This window comes from Phyllobates terribilis, unplaced genomic scaffold, assembly GCF_046119375.1.
Source record: "Phyllobates terribilis strain yellow unplaced genomic scaffold, ASM4611937v1 Scaffold_11__3_contigs__length_659146591, whole genome shotgun sequence".
NCBI classification, from domain to species: domain Eukaryota; kingdom Metazoa; phylum Chordata; class Amphibia; order Anura; family Dendrobatidae; genus Phyllobates; species Phyllobates terribilis.
The window spans coordinates 151,348,800-151,370,561 of NW_027362771.1; the positions used below are offsets into that span (position 1 = coordinate 151,348,800).

General features: G+C 43.8%; 1 protein-coding gene across 1 annotated transcript in view; it reads left to right on the forward strand.

Annotated features, from left to right (window-relative positions):
• LOC141165040 (uncharacterized) overlaps window positions 1-21,762 on the forward strand; it is a 101,744-nt gene that overhangs the window by 11,930 nt on the left and 68,052 nt on the right. Inside the window, exons 3-6 of the mRNA XM_073650690.1 lie at window positions 8,853-8,956; window positions 9,529-10,091; window positions 14,172-14,246; window positions 15,798-15,897. Of these exons, the coding sequence (XP_073506791.1) occupies window positions 8,853-8,956; window positions 9,529-10,091; window positions 14,172-14,246; window positions 15,798-15,897 (842 nt within the window). The remainder of the gene's footprint in view (window positions 1-8,852; window positions 8,957-9,528; window positions 10,092-14,171; window positions 14,247-15,797; window positions 15,898-21,762) is intronic.

Here is a 21,762-nt window from a genome sequence, read left to right on the forward strand (position 1 = left end):
CTAAACAGGAACACAGCACAATAATTATATTCATGTATGGCACAGGCATCTTGAACATAGAGACCCAGAAGCAATAAGAAAGTTAGTTTAAAAGCAACTTGCTGATAGTATTACAGTCGATCTGTGTAATCAGACAATGAAATGTACTAGCTGTCTTAAGGAGAAAATGTCAAGTACTACAAAATCAGAACAGCCTCTAGACTTAATACACACAGATGTTTGTGGTCCAATGAGTACTCAAATACCTGGAAAGAAGAGAGATTTTTCTCACATTTCTCAATGATTATTCAAGATAAACAGTTGTCTATCTGCTTCACAGCAAAGATGAAGTTCCAGAGAAACTTGAAATATATCTTGCTGAAGTATATAACAAATTTGGGAGAATGCCAAACATTCTTTGTGCAGATAATGAAACTGAATATGCAAGTAATGAAACACAAAGCATTTTAATGAAAAATGAAATCGTGTTTCAGACCACTGTACCATACAACCCTGAACAGAATGGTGTAGCAGAAAGAAGGAAACGGACACGTTGTGGAAGAAGTATGCTATTCGACACAGATTTGCCAACTACATATTGGGGTGAAGCAATCATGACAGCTTGCTATCTTCAAAGTAGACTAGTAGGTAAAGCTACTGAGAAAACTCCATTTGAGCAATAGAACAGCAAGAAGACTGAACTACGACACATAAAAATATTGAGAAGTATTTGTACATATTTCCAAACAAAAATGTACCAGAACAGCAAGAAGACTGAACTACAACACATAAGAATATTGAGAAGTATTTGTACATATTTGCAAACAAAAATGTACCAAGTGGGAATCTCCTGCAAAAGGAGGTACCTTCGTGAGCTACAGTGAAACCCAGAAAAGATATAGAATCCTGCACCCAGAAACGAACTAGGTCACAAGCAGAGATCAAACAATGGTATACCAGCTAAGCGATCCTACTTTGTCAAAACACAGTCAGAGCCGCAGTCATGGAATAAGATGCAACAACTACCTGTCCAAGAAAAGCTGAAGTGGCTTAATGCTGCTAATGAGCAAATGAAATCCCTTCATCAACTTCAAACTTGGAAACTCACCAAACTACCATAAGGCAAGAAAGCAATCAAATGACAACGGGTTTTTAAGACCAAGTATAACTCTGAAGGCAAAGTTCACAGATTTAAAGCAAGATTAGTCGCAAAAGGATATTCTCAGACTTATGGTGAAGATTTTTTTTTCTCCAGGTACTAAGCAGACCACATTTAGGACTCTAATGGCTATAGCTGCTGTACAAAATATGTTTGTCAGACATTTGGACATCAAAACTGCCTTTTTAAATGTTGACGTTGAAGAGGACCTGCACATGACTCAACCTGAGGGTTATATCAAAGAGGGTGAAGAGAATCTCGTTTGCAAACTAAAAAAATCACTCAATGGTCTTAAGCAGTGTTGAGCGAGTATGTTCTGTTAACCCTTTCGCCGAGTACGCTCGGGCCGAGCTCCGAGTATTTACAGCTGCTCGGTGATATGCTTGAATCACTCCCGTGTGCATGATTTGCGACTGTTTGACAGTTTTATTACATGGGAGGAATGTCTATTTCTTACACATTCCTCACATGTAATAAAGCTGCTAAACAGTCGCAAATCATGCACACGGGAGCGATTCAACCATATCACCGAGCAGCTATAAATACTAGGTGCTCGGCCCGAGCGTACTCGGACAGAACATACTCGCTCAACACTAGTCTTAAGCAATCGGCAAGAGCATGGAATACCAAAATGAACAAAGTCTTATTGAAAGAAGGATTTAAAAAAGGTCAAGCAGATCAGTGTTTATACACAAAATGTACAGACTGAAAGTGGATGTATATTCTTTTATATGTGGACGATGTGATTATGGTTCTTCAGGAAGAAACAGACTTTGCAAAGATGACTAAAATTCAGAATCAGCATTTTGAAACTAAAGACCTTGGAAATGTGACATATATTATCCAGAAATCAACATCCAAAGAAGAAGATGGAAGCTTTCTTCTAAACCAAAGTGCAAAAATCAACTCAATTCTGAATCCGTTTCGAATGTCAGAAGCCAAAGCTATATCAACCCTAATGTAACCGTCCTACTTAAAGTTGGAAGGAGAAGATGATCTGTTACCTAACAATGAGAAATACAGACAGGCAGTGGAGACACTTCTATACATAGCAACTATAACTCGACTGGATATCGCAGTAACAATTGGAATTCTCTGCAGATATGTGGAAAAACAGCGCCAAAAAGACTAGAATGCTGTTAAGAGAGTTCTTCAATATTTGAAAAAGACTCAAGACTTAAATTTAAGGATAATTTAAGGATATCTGCAACAGAAGATCCAAAACTCACAGGCTATGTGGATGCAGACTGGGCCGGTGACTTAAGTGATCATAAATCAACAAGCGGCTATTTGTTCAAGCTTGGAGAAAGTTAAATTTCTTGGTCTAGCAGAAAACAAGTGTCTTTAGCCTTGTCATCTACAGAAGCAGAGTATGTGTCTGCAGCCCACGAAAGTCAAGAGGTCATTGAGTTAAACCAATTGTTAGGCGATCTTGGTAAGCCATCAACTCAACCGACAGTGTTTTATGAAGACAACCAAGGATGCATTAAACTTGTATGCAGCGAGAAGATCAATGCGATAACCAAACACATTGATGTTAAGTATCATCACCTGCGTGATTTGATAGAACATGGCATAATTGAGTTTGTTTATTGCGAGACTGACGAGATGATAGCTAATGTTCTGACAAAGCAACTTCCAGGAGCCAATTTGAAGAATTCAGAACTTTATTCCAACACCCTTACTGAACAACTTCTTATCCTGTTAGTCCCATAATGTGTATTATTGTATATATTGCAATAACTACTATTTACTACTGTTTAATAGTGCATGAGTTTCTGTCTCACTTTTTTTCACCAGAAAATGGATGGGACAGTTCTAACTCATCTTGCAATGGAGCGTAAGATTTGAAGGTGGTCACTAGCATTGGTCTTATTATTATTAGGGTATTACAATCATTAAAAACTGTAAACGTGAAATACTCTTACATTTTCAATATTATGGGGTTAAATCTTATTATAAACTGCTCAAAAAAATAAAGGGAACACTTAAACAACAGAATATAACTCCAGGTAAATCAAACTTCTGTGAAATCAAACTGTCCACTTAGGAAGCAACACTGATTGACAATCAATTTCACATGCTGTTGTGCAGATGGAATAGACAATAGATGGAAATTATTGGCAATTATCAAGACACCCTCAATAAAGGAGTGGTTCTGCAGGTGGGGACCACAGACCACATCTCAGTACCAATGCTTTCTGGCTGATGTTTTGGTCACTTTTGAATGTTGGTTGTGCTTTCACACTCGTGGTAGCATGAGAAGGACTCTACAACCCACAGAAGCAGCTCAGGTAGTGCAGCTCATGCAGGATGGCACACCAATGCGAGCTGTGGCAAGAAGGTTTGCCGTGTCTGTCAGCGTAGTGTCCAGAGGCTGGAGGCGCTACCAGGAGACAGGCCAGTACACTAGGAGACGTGGAGGGGGCTGTAGGAGGGCAACAACCCAGCAGCAGGACCGCTACCTCCGCCTTTGTGCAAGGAGGAACAGGAGGAGCACTGCCAGAGCCCTGCAAAATGACCTCCAGCAGGCCACAAATGTGCATGTGTCTGCACAAATGGTTAGAAACCAACTCCATGAGGATGGTATCAGGGCACGACGTCCACAGATGGGGGTTGTGCTCACAGCCCAACACCGTGCAGGATGCTTTGCATTTGCCACAGAACACCAGGATTGGAAAAGTCGCCATTGGCGCCCTGTGCTCTTCACAGATGAAAGCAGGTTCACACTGAGCACATGTGACAGATGTGAGAGTCTGGAGACGCCGTGGAGAGCGATCTGCTGCCTGCAACATCCTTCAGCATGGCCGGTTTGGCAGTGGGTCAATAATGGTGTGGGGTGACATTTCTTTGGAGGGCCGCACAGCCCTCCATGTGCTCGCCAGAGGTAGCCTGACTGCCATTAGGTACTGAGATGACATCCTCAGACCCCTTGTGAGACCATATGCTGGTGCGGTTGGCCCTGGGTTCCTCCTAATGTAGGACAATGCCAGACCTCATGTGGCTGGAGTATGTCAGCAGCTCCTGCAAGATGAAGGCATTGAAGCTATGGACTGGCCCGCCCGTTCCCCAGACCTGAAACTGATTGAGCACATCTGGGACATCATGTCTCGCTCCATCTACCAACATGGATGCACCACAGACTGTCCAGGAGTTGGCGGATGCTTTAGTCCAGGTCTGGGAGGAGATCCCACAGGAGACCATCTGCAACCTCATGAGGAGCACGCCCAGGCATTGTAGGGAGGTCATACAGGCACGTGGAGGCCACACACAATACTGAGCCTCATTTTGACTTGTTTTAAGGACAATACATCAAAGTTGGATCAGCCTGTAGTGTGTTTTTCCACTTTAATTCTGGGGGTGACTTCAAATCCAGGCCTCCTTTGGTTAATAAGTTTGATTGAAAATTCCACAATAGCTCAGAAACCGGCGAATCGCTCTATACAGAATACTGTCCCCCATAAAATGCTCCATACAGGATACTGACCCCCATATAACGCTTCATACAGAATACTGGCCCCCATAAAATGCTCTATGGAGGCTGTGCCCCCACATAATGCCCCATGCAGGATGTCACCCCCCTTTATAATGCCCCTTGCAGGATGTCACCCCCCCCTTATAATGCCCCATGCATTATGTCACCCCCCCCTTATAATGCCCCATGCAGGATGTCACACCCCTCCCTTATAATGCCCCATGCCTCCATACATTAAAAAAAAAAAATCAAATACTCAGTCACCTCATTTCTCACCTGCTGCCGCTGCTGCGGACTCCAGCGTCTTCCCGCTCTGCGCTGTGACGGCTCAGGAGAGAGTGCAGTGGAAAGACGTCACTGCACCCTCTGACCCGAGACGTCACAGGGAGAGGTACGGGGAGAGGTAAGTATTGTTTCGCCGGCTGCCGGGGCCCTGAGCAAGCGGGGGGGAGCGGGCGCTGGCATCGGCACCACACCCCTCACGGGTCCCATAGCGTGCAGGGGTGCCCGACGGTGAGTGGGCCCCCTGCCTGCTCAGTGCCCCGGCACTTGCCCGGGTGCTGACGCTGGCCCTGAAAGTATGCAATCCTGAAAATTCTCTACGTTTTGTGGGTTTATTCTATTGTATTAGTAAAGTAAAATTTTCCACTGTCAAATTAAATATATTATGTAAGAATAAGGCTAGGGCTACACGGCTACATACGTGTCTCACCGCACTCAAATCACAGTGTCACATTACAACATCGCATCTAATGACACAGAGTCACAAATATTTCCAAATGTGATGGATTTTCTGTCACTGGTTGCAAGTCGCATGCAACTCACATTCCAGTTTTGGCAAGTAAGTCACATGCAACTACAACTTGCATACAACTTCTATGCTACTACAAGTGACAGTAAGTCGCTGACAAGTAGCACAGTTGTGTTTATTGTGACCCTTTTCTGACAATTGCCATGTAGCGCCTTCCTTATCAATGAAATTTGAAGTTTTATGAAATTTCAGCACTCTGGTCATTAAAGGTTAACGAGATTATGCAACTTGGCACTCTGGACTTTGACTACTGATAATTACGATCTCAAAACAGACTAATGTTTTGGAATGTTTTATTATTTTTCTTAAATTTCAATAACATACAATGAAAAAAAACCTTAAGCAGCACTCCAGTGTTTTTAAATTGCAGCGCTGGAGTGGTGCTACTAATCTAAGTTCCCTGCACTTAGTCTTATACTTACCAGTCATCGTCTTCATCTATTATCGGCGCCACTATCCTTCATATAATATAATGCACAGCCCATATCCTCCATACAGTATAATGCACAGCCCATAGTCACCCATATAGTAGTGTGGCCGCGGTGTACTCACTGATTTAAAAAAAAAAAAAAAAAAATACTCACCTTCTCTCTGCTCCCCCGCCGCACGGCATCCTATTCTGAAGCCGGCAACTGACTTAAACGTGCAAACGACGGGAGCGCATGACTGGTGAATCTGTGCGCCTCAATACACTTCAACTGGATGTGCGTCCGAAGACGCACATCCAGTTGAAATTTCTGCTGGAGTCGGCGGCCACCCACCCGCACGGGCTCAGTTGCAGTTGTGACCTCGGTCGTTATGTGACACCCCAGGGGTCTGGTTGCCACAGTGATAGAGATATTACGTCTGAGAGCAGGTGGGAGGTCTCTTGGTCAGGAATCCTATGCATGCCACACCTCCTGCACAGTCCTGCGAGGGGAAGAACTTCCCCTATATAAACCTAGGGCTGAGGCAGGGTTAGTGAGTAGAGAAGAAGTAGAGACAGAGAAAAGAAGCAAATATAGGAACAGAACATCAGGAGCTCTGTGGGAGCAGTGTTACAAGGAGTCAGGGGCTGGCAGCTGCAGAGCTCGCCCTGACTGAGAAGATTTCTTACCGGACCCGGAGTCCGAGGCTGTGGGGACTAACTCCTACCCAGCAGCAGAATCCGTCAGGCAGGGGATTCCAGGTCCTCTGGCCAAGAAACCCGAAGGCACGGTCACACGCATGGGACCAGCACCGCCGTCGTAGAGCGGAAGCTACTAGAAGGCCCCGAGTCACCGGCCATACGGGTGAGCACCACACGGTACACTCAGGGACGTGGGCTACTTATACCCGCCTCTAGCAAGGTAGCCAGAAGAGTACAGTTAGTTTGGGAGGCCTACAACTCCGCCTGGCCAGGGGAGATCCCATCTGCTCAAGGACTGACCAGGCCCCAATCGCTAGCCAGTACTCCGGGAGGGTCTATCTTTGTCACCAGTAAAGACCCTGAACTACACCGTACTGTCTCCGAGTGGTTCCTGCTACCCCCATCATCCACGTCGGCTGCCCTGAGGCCATACCCCTCCCGTTGGGGGTTATACTATCACGCTGCACAATCCTACCACCGGCCTCAGCGGTCTGCCCTGCAGCAGCAGCTCCTTAGCTGTACTCAACGGGTGGCGTAGTCGTCCAACATCTACCGCTGATACATCGCCGCTCAGTTTGACTCCCTGGGCACGGACCGGGTCACCGCCACGAGACTACAACCCTCAACAGATCCGGCTCCGGGTAAGCTCCCGCGTGCGCAACGCAGCGCGACACAGGCCCAGGGGCGCGTCAGTTACACCCCTGGTGGGAGTCTATTCTAGAGCTTAACTGCCTTCTGGCAAGTTCCAAATAAAATCCTTATATTGAGAATGTTATAGTCATGCAACATGGAAGAAATGGAAACTCGCATTGAAGGAAATTTTTTAATCTCTCCTGTTGTGCAAAAAACAACTAGGACACTTAGCAGAGTAAGTTAAACAAGCTAAAAGCTTGATAACAAATAATTGAGGGGGAGAGGACAATCTTGCTATCCTCTACCCCCTCTATTGTTTGCTGAGTTTTTAAGAAGGTGCCGATAAAGACAAAGTACCAATAAGAGCCACCTTTGTACAATAATTTCAGGTAGCAAATAAAAGTCAAACTAATGGAGGACAGCCCAGAGGAAATGCCTTAACAGCATCCAGTGACAATCTGGTGGCCCTCCCTACATCCAAACTGCTGTAGACTATAAAGCAATCTTCATACACTTAAATATAAGCGATAAACCCCTCATGTACCAAATGGCAACCAAAACATTAGCCATTTTCCCTTTCCAGGTTTCACATATATTAATGTAGCAATAAAACAAATTTCCTTATTTGCAATTCTGTGTGCAGTGGTTTTATCTCTGCCACTGAGCATCTGCACACAGCATGAGTGCCGACCATATCTCCCATTAAGTTTACTAGGAAATCCCCTGACTTTCCAGATTCAACATAGTTATCCTGTCCACAGAAAATAATTACATTGCCCACCTTATTTTTGAGACAGGATACATACTTGGACTGAAGCTCAATCCACTAGACTGTGTTCGGCCTCGCTTAATACACTTGATTTGAGCGAGTTTGCGCCTGTCTACTCAGCACATACATGCGGTTACATGCCCACCGCTCCCAGCGCCGGCACCAGAGAATCCTCACAGAGTGCAGTATGCACAATGTGAGGATTCACAAGTCTGCAGTCTTATAGAGTGACTGCCTACTTGTAGCCTGAGGCGGGACAACTCCTTTAAGGCCACGGCCGCACTATCAGTATTTGGTCAGTATTCAGTCAGTATTTTTTCTCAGGAGTGGGAGCCAAAACCAGGTGAGGAACAATCAGAGAAAAGATATAATAGAAACAAGTCACCAATTCTTCATTTATCACCCACTCCTGGTTTTGGCTCCCACTCCTGAGAAAAAATACTGACTGAATACTGACCAAATACTAATAGTGGGGCTGTGGCCTAAGACTCTAACACATCAAAACAAGTACATGTGATGAATGATCTGAAATTCCACATGCCTGATATTGTACAGAACTGGCATACTAAGAGTAACTCTACTGTGCTCTCTGTTATATTAAAAACAGGCACAGCAGAAACCAGCCAGTCCCCATTATTGTCAATGGGGCCCTTCTGCTTTCATTTGCATCCATTATTTAGCAAATCTGTATTCCACATGAATTCCATTTCTTTGTTCTTAGAATGAAGTGGATGATCAGCTCATTCTGCAGCTAGCAATGGACATGCAAACAGAGATCCTGGAAAAGACAAAACATTTTTAATCAAAACCAATCGCAAAAATTAGTTTTAGCCCAAAATACATACATAAAAAAAAGAAGTTCCCAAATTTGTCCATACCTTTTAGTGATGTTGCTTTATTTATGACTTTATATTTCAGATGAAAACAAAAACAGTTAAAAGAACTAAGAAAGTGCCTGAGGAATTACCCTCAGATATGAAGTACATGAACATCAATCCTCGTCTTGCAAGCTTCATTAACAGGTAGGTTTAAAAAGATTGTCTCCTTTCAGAAAATCCAAGCCCCTGGGCACAGTTTGTTGTAAAAAACAACCAAACAGTGTTGTATTCACCATCCCTAGGTCCAATGCTGAGTGTCCAGCACTACTGCCTGCATTTCTGAAATCGTACAGCGTCTTTGCCCATGTAGACAGAATACTCCCCTGAGAACCACTGAGCTCCATTATGTGCTGCCACCTGCCGACATGATGTCAGTACTGCAGCCAATAACACAGAGGCAGGTACTCAGCACTGGTCCTGGGGACGGTGAGTAAAGCACAGTTTGTTTGTTTTATAACAAACTGCACCTGGGGACTGGGATTTTATGAAAGGGGACAACCCCTTTAATGTTCTTACCTTTCTATTGCACTCTCATTTGGTTAGTGGTATTCCATGCACACGGGGCAGGTAGTTTATTATTTATTAATCTGCGGTACATACAATTTTCCTTGAAATTAATTAATGAGTATTTCTCTTTGTGATAATATCAATTTTCTATAATATCTCTTAAATATCTTGATTGGAAAATATAATTATTACATTTTTTTTTACACCAGCTTGAACAAAAATAGAAAAGGGGTTTCTTCTCAAGCTGAGAAGAAGACAGACGCATCTCCAAAAGAAGACAAGCTGCATAAGGAGAAGTATGCCGTGCTGCCAGACATTGGCGCCCCTAGCTTTGTGAAGAATGGTGGAGAAGTCCATAACCAGAAGCTAAATCAGGGCATCTATGATGAGGACCCGTTCATGAACCCATTTGAGGACTATAAATATGTTGCTCCAACTTTGCTTTATGAGCTTGGGAAGCTTTTGCATTTCTTCTCACAGTATGAGATTGTCTTCCCTCAAGGTGTGGTGAATGTGCTAAACTACAGCTGGCAAGAGCTTATTGAAGGAGCAGTGTACCCCAAAAAGCAGGGGCAATCAGTGGCCTCCAAGAAGGCTGCAGAAATGAGTGCACAATTCAGTGCAGAGGAGGATGACTACAAAACGCCTGGCAATCTGGAGAGTGTAGACAATATCAAGAGTAAAAAAAATAAAGTCAACACTACACTGATGGAGGGCACCAAGGATAAAGTGGGACAAGAACTAAGCCATACTAAGCCAGCAGGAAACAAATGTACGTTTATCAGCTGGAAATACTAGTACAATAGACCACAGATTCACCTTGTGGGGGATCAACAGGGTTAGGGAGCTGTCCGATGCAAGAAACCCTCTGGTTCCCTACAGTCAAGGGTTTGGCTGCTGTCAGCTATTATCCACAGAGGATAGACACTGGTAATGTTAAAGTCAATGTTTCTTCAGAAAATGACCTATTGTTTAAATCACGTTTTTGTGTTACATGAATTTTGTCAAAATTGTCCTTATCAGAGACAACACAGGATCCACCAATTACAATAAATGTCACAGCTGACCCTGCTCTCCCTCCCTTCACAATGACCTTCTCACATGCTCATTAGATGCTTCAGTAGAAAAGACAGGGTCAGGGCCTAATCATTCCTGAATTAACAGGAAGTTAAGGTCTAAAAAAAACAAAGTGGTTGGTGTGAAAATTGCAAGATTTCTAATTTTTATTTTTGATAAAGACTTTGATATGGTAAAAAATACCATTGCTGTTTTAAAAAAAAAACACAAAACATTTAAATAGTACATTTCACCAGGTTGAGCATGGTAAACTGGCCACATAATAGAATAGTAGCTTCATGGTGGGTAAAACATAGTTTTTATTTTTTAATTTCTCCTTCCCGTTGCGGAGATACTAGCTTGTAAAATTTAGATAATTTATGCTATAGTTCAACTGGGCGCTACCAGAGATTTGTCTCTGGGGGTGTGTACTTCTGTCCCAACATGAGATTGACCAATCATAAGCAGGCAGTGTTATGCAGGGTAGAAAAGTACATGCCCTCCTCTCCTAACTACAAAGCTGAGCTGACTTATGTATCATTACAAACACATGCAGATCTCATCTCACGGTAGTCAGTGTGGGGGGAGAGTGAGAGCTGACAAGGACTGTGAGATTAGATCTGGAATTGTTTGTAATAATACATAACTCTGCAGGTGCAGTGTAGAGATACAGCTGAGCTGAGTTATATATCCTTACCAGGGCCAGCAAACTAAGCATTTGCCTAGGGCCCCCACTCTCTCAGGGGCCCCCAGCCAGTGGCGTGCCGCTAATGGCGGCAAATCACGTGGTCGCTATGGGGCCTGTGAGTCAGGGGGGCCCGGTGCCAGTTTCGGCTCCCCCTACATCGTGCATTCAACTGTTTTGACGTCATAGATGCCGATACAGTTGAAACCAATGATGGAAGAGAGAGCATCAGGTGATGCTCCCTCTCCCATCAGTCCCCCTTTGCGTCTGACTTAGCAGGCGCGATAATTTCACTTCATCGCGAGCCACGCTGTGCCGGGTTGTGGAGGTGCTGAGTAGACGAGCTGCAGAGGCCGGAGCAGCGGGGGAACGGAGAGAGGTGAGTGTAGTATTTTTATTTTTTTAATCAGTGAGTATGTGGTGGCCATGATACTTGAGGACTATGGGGGCTGCATTATACTCTATATACTCTATGGGGCGGCATTATGCTATGTGTACTCTATTGGGCAGCATTATACTCAATGGGGCTGCATGGGGAGTGCATTATACTATATGTATTATATGGGGGCTGCATTTTACTCTATTAAAGACAATGGGGAGTGCATTATACTATATGTTCTATATGGGGGCTTCATTATACTCTATCGAGAACTATGGGAAGTGCATTATACTGTATGGAGGATTATGGGGAATGCATTATACTACATGAAGGAGTATGGAGTGCATTATACTATGGGGAGTACATTGTACTGTATGGAGGACTACGGGATGTATTGTACTATTTGGAGGACTATGGGTAGTGTATTAAACTATATGGAGGACTATGGGGTGTGCATTATTCTGTATTGAGGACTATTGGGGTGCATTATACTATATGGAGGACTATAGGATGCATTATACTATATTGGGGATTATGGAGAGTGTATTTTACTATATGGAGTACTATGGGAGTGTATTATACTATATAAAGGACTGTGGGGCACATTATACTATGTGGAAGACTATGGGGCGTGCATAATACTATATGGAGGACTATGGGGTTCATTATACTATGTGGAGGACTATAGGGTGGATTATACTAAACGAGCAAAATGTTGCCTATTCATTGAGTGATTGGATTGTTTATGCTGGAACAAAAATCATTGTTCTCAGTAGCACATCGCCCAGTGAAAACTGCAGATGTGCTGCTGATAAATCTGTCCCCAATACAGTACCATGTTATCTACTAGTGAACATTCTGTGCTCATTTTTCTTCCTCAGCCGGTGCAAATAGGCCGGGAAACAAGCGTTGAACGACTTCAACTTTGTCGATCACGCTCGTTTAATGGCCTGAACTCAGAGCATGTAAATACAACCAAAATATTTCTGTGTGATGATGCAACATGTTAGCATTTGGGGTTCCACTTTAAACTTTTGTCCAACTGCCCCATTTTGTCTAAATGGGCCCTGATCATTACAAACACTTCCAGATCTCATTTCACAGTGCTGTTTTGAACCTTCCTCCACACTGACTGCCTGAGATAAGATCTGGAAGTGTTTGTAATGATAGAAAATTCAGCTCAGCTGTATCTACACAGTACAGTGGGCATGGAAAGTATTCAGACCCCTTTAAATTTTTCACACTTTGTTTCATTGCAGGCATTTGGTAAATTCTAAAAAGTTCATTTATTTTCTCATTAAAGTACACTCTGCACCCCATCTTGACTGAAACAAAACAGAAATGTAGAAATTTTTGAAAATTTATTAAAAAAGAAAAACTGAAATATCACTTGGTCTGGGGTCTGAATACTTTCCATACCCACTGTAGCTGTGGAAATCCGTTAGAAGAGGAGGGCATGTCCTTTTCTCCCATGCATGATGCTGCCTGCTTATGATTGATCAACATCATGCAGGGGAAGAATTACAAGACCATGAGACACATCTCAAGTAACAGCTCAAGTTGAGCTATAAGATAATTTATAACCTAACCTTTACATGTTATATCTCCTCAATGGAGAGCAGATATTAAAAAATAAAAATTTACATTATTCTCAGCTCTGCAACTACTATTTCAAAATGTGCCCAGTTTAACATGCTTAAACTGGTGAAAGGTGTCTTTAACAAAAATACCTGATTTAAACAATAGGTAATTTTCTGATGACACATTCCTTTTAATGCTATGATGTTTCTGCTATAGGTAAAGCAAAGCAAGGCAGAGCACCTATTAAAAGTAGTGGACATCAATTAAAGGGGTTGTTCTGGGCAAAATGAAACTGTAAAAAAATATCAAACTAAGTCTTGCTTACCTATTGGTACCCACTTGGATCTAGTGCAGCCCGCCATGGTCTATGTAGAGACAGGAAGCAGTGATGTCACCATTCCACTGACCACCAGACTGCTGTGGCCTGTGATTGGCTAATACGTTCAGGTGACTTGAGAAGTGTGGTATCAGATGTTTTATAATGACGTCCTACTGAAAGTCACCTGATTGCTGCAGCCACTCACAGACTTCAGCAATCCAGCGGATAGTAAAATAGGAAACTGCTTTTTGTCTTTGGGCAGGCTACAGATTGGCCTGCAGGTGGGTACCAAAGGTGAGTATGACTGAATTTGATATTTTTGTTACATGTTTTTATTTTGCCTGGACAACCCCTTTAATTTTCATATAACTGTATTAGGCAGTTTAATAAGGGTTGGGCTAAATTACAGCTCCTTTAAGTAGCATTCTCTATAAAGTAAAAAAAAAAAGAGTCTTGTATTGTTCTCTTCTTTTAATCTGTCAAAGCTCTGACCAGCCATTGTTTAATTATAGTTGTCTCCAGCAATGTTTTATGACACAGATTCATCATTATTACAGCTCCCACACAAGAGATGCTTGACTGCCTTTTTTTCAGAACCAGCCCCACCCCTGACCATGAGTTGTATCTGAGATTGCAAACTCATTGAAGTGAATACAGCTGAGCTGCAATATGTTGTCAGGTGTGGTGCTGTTTTTAAAGAATGCAGCCATGTTTTCCTAATCTTGGACAACCCCCTTTAAGTATAAGTGCAGTGTGTTGTTTCATTGATTTTTATATATACTTTCGTTTTATATCTATCAATAATGCTCATCTTGTTTTTCTATTTGTCCAGCCCCTCAGAATGCGGCAGCCCATTTACCAGTGACCATCAGTTTCTCAATGTCATCTAGAGTATGTGAAGACAAAGGTAGACAAAGTCCTTTATTTTCTCTACAACTATGGTAAACTGGTAGATAGCACAAAAGATTTCATTTCCCTTCTATGATCTGTTAAGGCACCACTCCAACGTTTTTTTTATTTCAACGCTGGAATCGTGCCACTAATGTAAGGTCCCTGCCACGAGTCTTATACATACTAGCCGTCATCTTCTGCTCTACTTGGCGCCGCTCCATTCACACTACGCCATCTTGTGACCACAGTTTCTGACTAACCGGAAGTCAGAGGTAACGGTCACAAACTCTCCGTATAAGGCCAAGGCCCCACTATCAGTATTTGGTCAGTATTTTTTCTCAGGAGTGGGAGCCAAAACCAGGTGAGGAACAATCAGAGAAAAGGTATAATAGAAACAAGTCACCAATTCTGCATTTATCACCCACTCCTGGTATTGTTTCCCACTCCTGAGAAAAAATACTGACCGAATACTGATAGTGGGGCCTGGCCTAAGTCTATGAGATCCTCGATCTGGCTTTCATAGACTTACATTGAGAACTGACCTTCTGCTCACCCCAGCAAACACTGGAGTGATCTGTCATGTGCCAACCTGCAGAAAAGGACCGAAGTGAATAACAAGAGAAGATGGCAGCTGGTAAGCATAATACTAGGGGCATGGAGCTTACATTAGTAGCACCATTCCAGCGCTGAAATAACAAAAACGCTGAAGTGGTGCATTAACTGAGTTAAGTTTAAAGCCATTCCTTTTTCAAGGATTTTTTTTGAGCAGAAACTGAGTGGAACTTTTCCAAATCCGCCTTCAAATTTCAAATCGTCTGAAAAACTTTGAGTTTTTGCTCCAAAAACTCAGAAAAAAGAATCCGTGTTCACATAGCCTTAGGAAATGTGCACACGGTGTCTTTTTCAGACGAATTATGCCCAAGATCCACATAAAAAAGCGCCCCAGAAAATGAATATAGTGTACAGAAATGTGAAAACTATATTGTTGTGCACACATTCTATCCTGTGTTACTTCTTTTAACTGTCGCTTCAGGGTTTGAAAACCCTGAAGCGGTTAAAAGCAGTGACATGCTCATTGTTCGGCTTCTTTCTAGCAGAAGCCGCCTCTCATTAGTAGCTTACTGGCAATATCCAATGTACATTGAAAGCTGCTTATGAGGGGTGTGGGTGGGGTCAGCTTTTTGAGCACTGCTGCATCTACAGCAGAGAAAACTCTGATTGTGTCACAACTCCTGCACCCAGTAAAGTAAGTGATACATCCCTGGAATCAGGGTTTCTTTCTCTACATTATGCTGCTCTTAGATGAGGTAGCAAAAACCTGCTGACAGATTCCCATTAGCAATTTAGAGTGAAAGCCGCTGACGGCACAGCAGCCGCAAGGTTGGCGATGAAGCTGGCAGTGAAGTCACTTCAGGAAAATGACCACCAGCGTTTTCCTGAAGTGGCATCAAAATGACACCACGTGCACATTATCTGAGGTGGTTCTAGACACAAGTTTATATTCCTTGCACTTCTTTGTACTACCTTTGCTCAGTATGCATGTTTTTGCTTGATGTCGTTTAATAAGGATGGATTTCACAAACAAATGAATCCAAATCTGAAGCTATAGCATGGAAAGGATTGATTTCCTGGGCCCTGGAGAGGCTGCAACTTGCACAGATCCAAATGTAAGGACTATGGACCTTTTGTGTAATAAATTATATGGTTACTGTATAAAGAAATTGGTGTTTTTTTGTAGCTTTAAAACGCCATACAAAAATAAATGTAGTTGGTACATGTTTATAAAATCAGTACACCAAATTTTAGCTTTTTAGGCCTCTTTCAGACGTTCAGATATTTCCAGTACTGGAAAACCCCATACCGGAGATATCCGTGTTTCCTTGTATGGCAACCATGTGCCGCATCAGGATCACATGTGCCGGTGCCTGGGAATCCCAAGCGCCGAGTGCTGAAGGCATCTCTCATCATTGTTCCCTGTCGGCGCTGCGATCAGCGCGAGCAAGGGACAATGATGAGAGTAGTATTCTGCTCCCACTGTCTCCAAATGTAAAAACAAGAATAAAATAAAAAAATCCTTATATTCACCTGTCCGAAGATTAAATAAGTGCTCCACGCTGTAATCCATCTTACCGGAAATTCTGCATCAGCGTACGCAGTGGCTTGAGGTGACCGCAAACGCTGAGGAGCAGAGGAGATTGACTCACTGTAGCAAGCGGACCAGTCAACTGCTTTGAGTTCACTGAGTGACAGGACACTGCTCACTGAGCTCAGCACAGTTCAGGGGCCCACTCGCTGCAGCGAGTCATTCTTCCCTGCTCCTCAGCGTATGCGATTGCCTGAAGTCACCGCGCATGTTGAGGCAGAAATGCAGGTCAGATGGATTATGGTGTGGCACACTTATTTAATCTTCGGACAGGTAAGTGTGACATGCAAAAGTAGTGCTGTTGCTTCAAAAGCATCCAGCAACTGTTACAAATAACACAAGCCCAGGAGACAGGAAGTGTTGTGCTTAAGAAAAATCCAGCAACTAGAGGGGTTAACACAGTCACAGGAGACAGGGAGTGTTTTAGCAGAGTCCCAGGGAGATTGTGGGGAACTTGTTATTGCAGTCTGGCTGAAGCCTAAGAGAAAAGTGGTGTGTTATCTGGATCTGACAGAAGGCAACTGAACAGGATTCAGATGAGGAGAGAAACTAAACATAGGTCAGATAAACTCCCTTAACTAACAGTGCAGAGTATTATTGGGCAGGAAGAAAATTACTGGAAGGAATTGTGTCACAGGGATCATCTCCCTCATCAGACCCCCCCCCCCGCTCCATCTCCATGCAGGATAAAGAATGCTGTGTACAATTGTGTCCCTGTGAAGGAAAAGCCTGTGGTTGTGTATGCATAGAAGTGTGCTGCTAAGAGATCTAATCTATGCTGAATTATGCTACTGAAGAGACTGTAATACTGTGCCTTGTGAAGAAACTACTATATTGTTACTGGAGCCGGCTACTCAAGAAACTCAGACCGTACTGTAATGAAGGTTGTTGCTGTAATATCCCTGAATTGCACTGGCCGTGCTTCAGATTAAATTCCACTGTTAAACTGTTGAAAAAGATACTTGTCAGATGTGTCTGGTCAGCAATTGAATCTATTGTGTGCCTGAGAGAAGCTGCAGCCTATGGACGTCCTGAGTAACGGTTCCCCCAGGATTCCAAAGAATTCATGAAACCTGTCTTGTCCTATCTGAACCTAGCGGCGCGCGTGTAACATTGGTGGCCCGTACAGGGAATCCTGAGCGGGAATTAGCGTGTAGAGGGAGAAGAGGAAAAGTGTCTGGAAAAACACAGCAGCACAGCACCTCAATTCAACTCTGCTACACCAGTTAAAGGGGACCAGCCCTAAATAAAACTCACTAGCAGCAATGGATGTGGAAATGCAAATGGACAGAATTAGTGAGCTGCTACTTCAGTTAACCTGTGAAGAATTGAGAACACTAGTAGAACATATAAAGATGTCAGAAAAACAGATTTCTAAAGCACACAACCGCAGGCAACTGTTAGCTGCCATTAATGCAAAAATGGATGAGCTGGGGGAAACAGAAGCTAAAGACGTCATGTGGACGTTCCTCCAAGAGCTAACACAGTTTCTAACCAGGTTGAAGTTGGAGGATGGAGGGGCGGCACCAATTACCAAAAGCGGGAATCTCCATCCGCAGTCAAAACTACAGGAATTAAAAGAACAATTCAAAGCCCGAACAACAGCCCTGCAGGAATCGACCAAAACCTCTGAATGGGTGACAGACTTAGACAGAACCTTTACCCTGCTCGGGTTAGATAAATCAGGGAGACAGTCCTCTCTAAAACCACAAATCACCATAAGGAAAGAATTCAAGATCCTGGGACAGATTGGAGAGTGTGAACAGAAAGAGAAACTGTCTTATATGAACTTGCTGCACCAGATCGATGCAGGCTTACAGAAAGGCTACCAGCCAGATGAGATCGTTGAGGGGTGGTGAAAGCGATCAGCCCAGGACTGAACCTCCGTAGTATGCTAGAAATGAAGAGTCTGTTAACATTGCAACAGCTGAAGATGATTCTAAAGGGCACTATAAAGAAGAGAGTACTTCAGAATTGTTCCACCCACTCATTAACCTCTCACAGAAAAATAATGAATCACCCCAAAGTTTCTTGTTCAGAGCAATTGAACTGAAGGATAAACTGCTGTTTGCATCCAGAGATGTAGAAGCGGAGGAGAAGTGTGATGCTGGACTAATCCAGAATAAGTTCTTGAGATCATTGGGAACGTGGTTAATGAGCAAAGACATCAAGTTACAGCTGAAACAGTACCTAGAAGATCCTGGCATTCTGGACAAAGTCCTAATTGAAAACATGAATGAGGCAGCTAGTTTGGAGTCAGAGAGCGAACAGAAGTTAAAGAAAGGCTCTGCTTCTAAAATCACCAAAGTGAGTCAGCTGAAGTTGGAGACCCCCGGTGGCCAAGCCAAAGATCATCATGGATACCCTCCAGTGCCACCTCCTAGAGGGAACCTTAAATCACCAACAAAAGAGAGGACCGCCAGTGCTGACTGGGAGGAAGTAATAGGAGAACTGCGAGCCAAGTTGATTGAGGTGAAAAAGTTGATTCGTTCCATGCCAGAACCTGTATCCCTCAGACCCAGGAGTGGGTTCCAAAACAGAAGGTACCCGACTTGTGAAGCGTGCCATTTATCAAATCAGCGTACGATGTGTGTCCACTGTCTAACATGTGGTGAGGAAGGACATTATGCCAAGGAACGCCAATGGTCATGGTCGTTTGGGTTAAAAGACAGGAGGTTACCAGTGCGGGGCGAATGGTAACCGCGACACGGAGGAGGCCTCAGAAGCAAATCCAAATCTCACCAAACCCAGAACGGCGCATGAGGTAAAACGGCTGTGTCGGTACTATCCCCAAGTGTGTTCTCGTCTACAACAGCTGCAAACGAGACAGGGGCATCAGTTACTCAATGCCCAGTGTGGAGGTCAAACAATGTACTCCTCGGAGGAAGATTCCTCGGTCAGTAAAGATAGCCTCATCAGACTAATCGGTGAAAGGTGCTTTATACCGTGCCAGCTAGATGAAATCCTAGTAAAAGCACTGTGGGACACGGGAGCCCAAGCGAGCCTTTTAAATGAAGAATGGAGAAGGCGCTACCTGCCACATACCTGCCTTCGGTTACTAAAGGAACTTTTAGGACCAGTGGAACTCCATGGCAAAGCTGTCAACCGGACCAAAATCCTTTTCATAGGCTGGGTGGAAGTGACTTTCCAACTGAGGGCCACAAAGAACAGCAACACCATTGAGTTTTTGTTACCTTTTCTCGTGACCAGTGATCAGAATGTGGCAGAGAACCCTATACTGGGTTATAGTGTAATCAGTGAGGTCATCACGAAACACAAGTCAGGGACGCTGGTGGTAGATGCAATTGCCACATCACTTGCCATACCAAACGCCGTGGTGGAAAATGTGATTCATAGAGTAAAGAATGCACAGAATACAATGACCTAAAATAAGTCAAGGTAGGCTGGCGCCCAACCATCATCCATGCAAACCAACTGGTGGAGGTGAGGTATGGAGTCCGGGTAGAACCGGGAAGAAAAGTCCAGAAAAGACTGTTCATGCCAAAAGACTCCTCAGAACATCCGGAAGGCCTAGTTCAAGGTGAGACTGTGCTTGCGATTCCTACTGGTGGGTTTGCTCGAGTGACCGTACCGGTGATGAATACTACGAAACACAAAATTAGACTGGATCCAAAGACTGTGTTAGGTCACATTGAAACTGATAAAACGGTATATCCAGCCAGTGTGAGACCCGCCCAGGGGTCTACCGTGAATTCGGTCTCCCCACCAAGAAACAGGAGTTGCCCCGGGGAGGAAATTGCACGACCCACCTCAGGGTCCTGGGATCCCCCAGGGTCCTGGGATCCCCCAGTATCCCTGGAACACTTGTGTGCTGAAGATATAGTGATAGCAAAACAGATGCTGAGAGAGAACAGTGTCATGCATTCTCTAAAGATGACTCTGATATAGGCTGTATCCCGTTGTTGTAATTGAAAATCAATTTGAATGACACGACCCCAGTAACCAGAAGTTACATGTCTGTGCCGAAACCATTACACCGTGAAATGAAACAGTATTTATAAGATCTAATCAACAGAGGTTGGGTCCAAAAATCGAAGTCGTCTTATTTCTCTCCTATTGTTTGTGTTAGGAAGTAGGACGGTACGTTGACACTCTGCTGTGCTTACCGGGAACTAAACCGAAAGTCAGCACCTGATCGGCACCCGATACCAAAGATTCAAGATAGGCTGTATAGCCTATCAGGAAGTACCTGGTTCTCTGTCTTCGATCAGGGTAAAGCATACCATCAAGGGTTTGTTGAAGAGTTCAGTAGACCCTTGACAGCATTCATCACACCGTGGGGGTTATATGAGTGAATCCGCATACCGTTTGGGCTCAATTCAGCTCCAGCAGAATTTCAGAGGAGCATGGAGACGTGTTTGGAAGGATTGAAGGACGATATCTATCAGCCGTACTTGGATGACAATGTGGTACACAGCAAAAACCTTCCGGGAGTATGTTGACCACGTGAGGACCGTATTACAGCGGTATCAACAACACGGAGTTAAGTTGACCCCAAAGAAGTGTGAACTGTTCAAAAGGCAAATCCGATTTCTAGGGAAAATTGTGTTTGGTGAAGGATATACCATGGACACAGCAGAAATCACTCTGGTACTGGCCTTAAAAGACAAGCGGCCCTCTAGTGTCGAGAAGTTGAGGCAGATCTTAGGATTCCTCTTCCACTATTGTACTTGCGTACGGAACTTCTTCAGGATTGCCGTCCCGCTTTACCTCCTCTTGGGGGGGATGACAGAGTCAACATCACCCATGGAGAAAAAGAAGAACGCGGGTAGGACCGGGCTTAAGAGAAACAATGCCAATTCGTCCCAACAGCCCATTCTATGGACAGCAGACCACCAGGAGGTATTGGAACAACTAGTAGACTACCTGGTAAAACCACCCATCTTGGGATATCCTGATTTCAACTTACCATTTGTTCTTCATTGACGCTTCTCAAGTTGAACTGGGAGCTGCCCTGTATCAGCATCAAGATGGAAAATTGAGAGTCATCGGTTATGGTTCTAGAATGTTGACTGACGCTGAGTAGAATTACCATCTACATTCTGGAAAATTGGAGTTCCTGGCATTGAAATGGGCTGTCTGTGAACAAATTAGAGATTATCTCTACTACAGCAAAGAGTTTGAGGTATACACTGACAACAACCCTTTGACCTATGTCCTCACTACAGCCAAACTGAATGCAACGGGTCAGAGATGGGTCGCTGAACTAGCTGACTTCAATTTCAGCATCAAGTACAGGCCAGGAAAATGCAATGCGGATGCTGATGGATTGTCGAACATGCCCTAGAGCCTGAGGAGTTCATGCAAGAATGCTCGGAGGAAGTCAATCTGGAAGCAATTGAGAGTGCTACCCAAGCAGTGCAAGCTT